This window comes from Tupaia chinensis, unplaced genomic scaffold, assembly GCF_000334495.1.
Source record: "Tupaia chinensis unplaced genomic scaffold, TupChi_1.0 Scaffold000002_1, whole genome shotgun sequence".
Taxonomy (NCBI): domain Eukaryota; kingdom Metazoa; phylum Chordata; class Mammalia; order Scandentia; family Tupaiidae; genus Tupaia; species Tupaia belangeri.
This window is the reverse complement of record NW_006159428.1, coordinates 6,279,528-6,285,041: the sequence shown is the minus strand read 5'-3', so window position 1 is coordinate 6,285,041 and position 5,514 is coordinate 6,279,528. Positions and strand designations below refer to the sequence as shown.

Genomic DNA, 5,514 nt, shown 5'->3' with positions numbered 1-5,514 from the left:
TTGTTCACTTATTTTAATTTGACCAGAGACAGAGAGAGAGAGAAGGAAAGTGAGAAAGCAAGCCACCAGGTCCTGGATTCAAACCGTGATTGACCATGTGGGAGAGTCCAGAGCCTTAACCATCATACCACATGCTGGTCCCCCTTTCTCTCTGCTGTATTTTCAACTTACAATGGAGTTATGGGGACAAAGAACACCTATACATTCCATACTTGGGGAAGCATGACTGCAAAGGTCTGAGACAAGAATGTGTTAAATAAGGCCAGTCCCACCCTTAGAGGTTAGGGGTGCTTCTTCACATAGCTCTGCATGGTGGCTTCTGTTTTTAGGGGTCTGTGATGATAAACTTCTTTCCCTTTTTTCATTTCCATATCTTTGGTCTTCTAAATCTGATTAAACAAAACTCTGGGTAACCTTAAAACAAGAGCTACACCTTTGAAAAATAAAAGATATACTCGATTTATTCTAATTCAAATGAGGGTGGTATATGATGGTAAAATTCAAACAAAAGAGCATTTCTTCCGTATTCCCAACAATGGCTTCTGCAACACATCTGTATTGTCCCTAAAACAAAAAATAAGAACCACAAGTTATATAAGATGTCAGATGCTACTATTTTAAAGATATTTATAAGAACCTTCCTCTACTAAAAGGAGGCTATTTAAATGGTTACAATTTTCTTAGTTTTCTATTGAATTTCAAATTTACATGCCTTTAAATTCAGTGAGCATAGAATCCATTTCTTTCCCTCCTACTCTAAGATGATGTTTTTGTAATTTTTAAAACAGCCTATAAGGTTTTCAAATATTAGATATCATTCATAAACTAAAGAATATGCATTATTAAGGTTTATTTTATAAAATGTGTAAAATTTCATTTCTGGGTATGTAATCCAACTATCCAATATTATGCTGGTATTACTCATCAGAGTACTAGTGATTTTTTTTTGTTTTTTTGTTTTTGTTTTTTTTTTGGTGCTAGTGATTTTTACAAAGTCAGAATATCCAGGCTAGGGTCCAGCAGGTGGTGTAGTGGTTAAGGCACTGGACTCACACATAACCAAACATGGTTTGAGCCTCAGACCCAGCTGCTTGAAAATCACACCAGGCACATATGTGTACATGCCCAAAATCACAGGAGGATAATGGAGGAGAAGAGATTGTGACATGGCCATTCTCTCAGAGAGGTGATTGCTCACTTTCTCTCTGTCTCTCTCCAGCAAGCACATGTCCCTATAGCAAAAACCTAAAAGAAAAAAAGAAGAATATCCAAGCTAAATTTCAAAAAAAAAAACTTCACATAAAAACTCAAGAAAAAATAAGCCCATAATTTATGTGATTTTAATCTTCCCAAACAATTTTTACTATATACTTTGTATATAACACTAAAGGCTATTAAGAGTTGCTGACTTATACATAATGCTTTTCCTGTGTTTTTATGTGAAGACTATGCAACAGATTAATAATGAGCGTTTGCTCATTATTACTTTTAGTCATGCATGTTAGAAGGCAAAAATAAAAAATAGAAAGCACTCTCTTTTTGGGAACAGTAGTTGTCATAATGGCTATGTCGCTGGACTCTCATGTAGTGGACTGCGGTTCAAGGCCCTGACCTGGTGGCTTAAACTCACGCCAGGCACGTGTGCATGTGTGCCCAAGATCCCGAGAGGAGAATGGAGGAGAAGGGATTGAGGAGTGGCCATCCCCCCAGGGGGTGATTTCTCACTTTCTGTCTCTCACTGTCTTTCTGGCAAGTACACGCATCCTAAAGCAAAAACCGCTCCAAAAAAAAAGAAAAAGAAAAACAGCACTCTCTTTTGTGCAATTTTTTCATATTCTTTCTCACTTTCTGTCTCTCACTGTCTTTCTGGCAAGTACACGCATCCTAAAGCAAAAACCGCTCCAAAAAAAAAAAGAAAAAGAAAAACAGCACTCTCTTTTGTGCAATTTTTTCATATTCTTTCTCACTTTCTGTCTCTCACTGTCTTTCTGGCAAGTACACGCATCCTAAAGCAAAAACCGCTCCAAAAAAAAAAGAAAAAGAAAAACAGCACTCTCTTTTGTGCAATTTTTTCATATTCTTTTTCTCTTTCTCTCTCTTGTTTGTTTGTTTTTAGAGGGGGATTTTTGTTATAGGGAATGTGTGTGCACTTGCCTGAAAGACAGGGGGACAGAAAATGATAAATCACCCCCCAGGGGGATGGCCATATCATAGTCCCTTCTCTTCCATTTTCTTCTCAGAATTTTGGGCACACACACACACACAAGTCCAGCGTGAATTTTAAGTTACTGGGCCCGGGACTAAAACCACGATAAACTACGTGGGAGTTCAACGACATAACCATTATGCTATCTGTGGTCCCAAATTTTCCATATTCCACAAAAGGAAAAAAAATACCAAAATACCTAATAACAAATAAAAGTATAAAAAATCCTTAATTTTTTTTTAAACACTCTTGTTATATTGTGACCTTTTTGCCTCCACCTCCAATATTACTGGGACTATAGGTTCATGCCACCATGCCAGCTTTTAGGGTGGGCAGGAATTGAAGCTGGTTTCCCCATTGCTAACGAGCAGCATCAACCAGTCCATAATATCATGGCTGAGTCTTGAACCTTAATCTCAAATCACAATGGTGAGAAGAAGTTGTGAATTCCCTCTTTCAAATTCTCAACACATCTGTTACTGTAAATAGTTACTGTGTGTATACACACACAAAGTAGGCCCAGCCACTGTGGTACAGTGGTAGCCAAGTGCCCACAAGCCTGGAAGCCACATGACTAGATAAGCAGGTTCAAGTGCCCAGCCATTTATGAAAGTATGCTGGGGGAGCGTGCAGGTGCCCAGAATCCCAAGGAGCTAGAGGGGTGAGGAAAAGGGATTGTGATGTAACAGGACCCTGCTGAGAGTGTTCCCCCACCTATCTCTCAATTGCGCATGGCCACGCTCTAACATAGGGGGTGAAAAGAAGGTACAAAATGAATCTTGAACAATACCTTAGGAAATCGTATTCCCTTGAAGGAGAATGGTATTGTTGTATTTATAGACTCTGCAAACAAAAATGCAAGTTACAAAAAGTCATCATTAGGTTATTTTATTTTGGTAGTACGTACATTTACAGAGTATACTTTACTACTGGCAGAGGTAGTCCCAAGCAAAACTATAGAGAAATAATGAACCTTACACCTTGGCTACCATTCTCCTTTACTCCCTCTGCCCCAATTTACCCCAGAGCCTCTTTTTGTATCAGTCCATAACTCATCCCTTAGGAGATGCAAAGGTTTTTTGTTTGTTTATTTTTTTGTTTAGTTTTGCTATCGAGCACTAGTGTGCTAGCATACACTAGCTGGAAAGAGATAGAGAGAGAGAGACAGAGGGAAAGTAAGAAATCACCACCCCAGGGGATGATCACACTTCACCTCCATCCTCCCCTCAGAATGTTGGGTACCCGCACATGTGCATTCAGTGTAATTTTCGAGGCATTAGTTTGGGACTCAAACCATGCAGTATGCTATGTGGGATCCAACCACTTGAACTACCACACAACCTGCTGGCCCAGGATATGCAAACTTCTAAAGCCCACTGGTAACAATAACAAATGAATGAAAATATGTTTCAACTCAAGTTATATAGGTACATATTTAACTAGCTTTTAGAGATATTGCTGCACATTTAGCAGGGTATAATAAAGAGGACTCTTCATAAAGGTAAGAGAGATATTTCAGATGTAACTATAATACTAAAGCTCATTCCAATCACAGCACTGAGAAGTCCAAGTAGTTAACATCTGTTTAAATGCACAGCCATGGGCCTGACCTTGCAGAAGCATGGAGTGCAGAGTTAGAAGTGCATGAAAAATCACACTCTACTCACTGGTCTTGTCAAAAACAACAAAGCAATAAACTTGGAGAGTAAACACAGAAGGACAGAAATGTTCTCAATCTCAAACAAAAGCAAGAGTAACCAAAATATTTTTTTAAAGAATTATTTTATTTAGCTTTATTTATTTATTTTAATTTGACCAGAGAGGAACAGAGTGTGTGTGTGAGAGAGAGAAAGCAAGACACCAGGTTCGGGACTTGAACTACAATTGGCCATGTGGGAGTTCAGTGCCCTTAACCACCATGCCACCTGCCAGCCACCCAAAAATATTTTAAGTAATATAGTCAAGCACAAAACTATAGTGGTTATTGTTCTCAGGACTGGCTAAAGCAAATGAATAGATTATGTCTGCATATATCCTTTATTTACTTCTGGGAGTATCCTTATGGATGTTAATTGAGTGAAATGTTTCTTGAACTTAGTAAAATTATCATGTTGTTGTGGAAAAGTCACTTAATTTTTCTGTACCTCAGCGAAATGGAGAAAGGTAATAAACACCTACTTGATTGAATTATTAGGACAATACAAGTTAATACATGTTAAGTGCTCAGAACAATGCCTGGGATATAGTGCTCATTAAGTTCTCCTTTCTAGATTCCCTTCCATGACATTTTGTGAATAATAATTATGATAATCTTAATGTGTTCATATTAATATGTGAACATATTAATATTATACTGACGCTATGTTTTTTATATTGTATATTATTGAGTTTTGAGAAAAGACATGACACATTTTTGCATAGAAAAAAATACATCGTGATTTTTCCTACAACCCAATATTATATAATATTAGCATAATAATGATAAGGTATATCTCGTTAACCTGCTGATTTCCTTGACAGAATTATTACAAACTGAATCTTATTCCACTTTTCTCTCTTATTTCATTGCTTCATTATGATCTTTTATTGTACAATGTCAGTTTAAACACAAAGAGCAAAGTAATTAACTCCAAGACAGAATCACCGAAATTACACATGTTGTACACCCTCCTTCATCCCCAGAGAGTAGTTTTTGCTGGCCAGAGAGAACTAAAACAAGCCATACTCAGGACATTGGGAAAGAGGAAAAGAAGGTCCAAGCATAACACAGCCTGAGGGAACATCCCCTCAGTCAGGAGCACAAAAGGAAGCTCACAGTATCCTGGGGCTGCTTCATGCCTCGAGAAACCTGCGCATACTTGGGCCTAACACCTGTCTGGCTAGGTTCCCTCCCATAACCTACCAGATGCCAGCATGGGACAGGGAAGTCAAATCAGGCATTTTCCTTCCTGCTGGCCACTGTCCCATAGATGACCTTGAGGGGCATTCTCCACACACTACCTCTCCATGCCATGTGTGTGTGTGTGTGGGGGGGGTGCTCCCACTTAGTTGCCCACTGGACAGTGTCATGGTGCTGCTAGCCCAGGTGAGATGACCATTGTTATGTTATGTCCACTGCAGGGCACCCATGCCTGATTCTGACCCTCCCTGCACCCAGGACCCCACCAGGGGCCAAGGGTGGTGTCAATGGATGGGAGTGGGGAAGAGGATGCCAGGCAAGGTCCCAGATGCCAACAGGGGAGCGAGCAGTGGGGAATCAAGAATCCATTCAGGGGAGGTGGGTGCATGTCCCATTGTCTCATTAGACT

General features: G+C 39.4%; 1 protein-coding gene across 2 annotated transcripts in view; it reads right to left on the bottom strand.

Annotated features, from left to right (window-relative positions):
- Window positions 1-438: 438 nt before the first annotated feature.
- The window catches only part of LY96 (lymphocyte antigen 96), a 28,938-nt gene continuing 23,862 nt past the window's right edge, over window positions 439-5,514 (bottom strand). For both annotated transcript variants that reach the window (XM_027773581.1, XM_006139810.3), the window contains exons 4-5: window positions 2,997-3,049; window positions 439-564 (exon numbers count right to left, since the gene is read on the bottom strand). In XM_027773581.1, coding sequence (XP_027629382.1) covers window positions 466-564; window positions 2,997-3,049 — 152 coding nt within the window. In that variant the 3' untranslated portion in view covers window positions 439-465. The remainder of the gene's footprint in view (window positions 565-2,996; window positions 3,050-5,514) is intronic.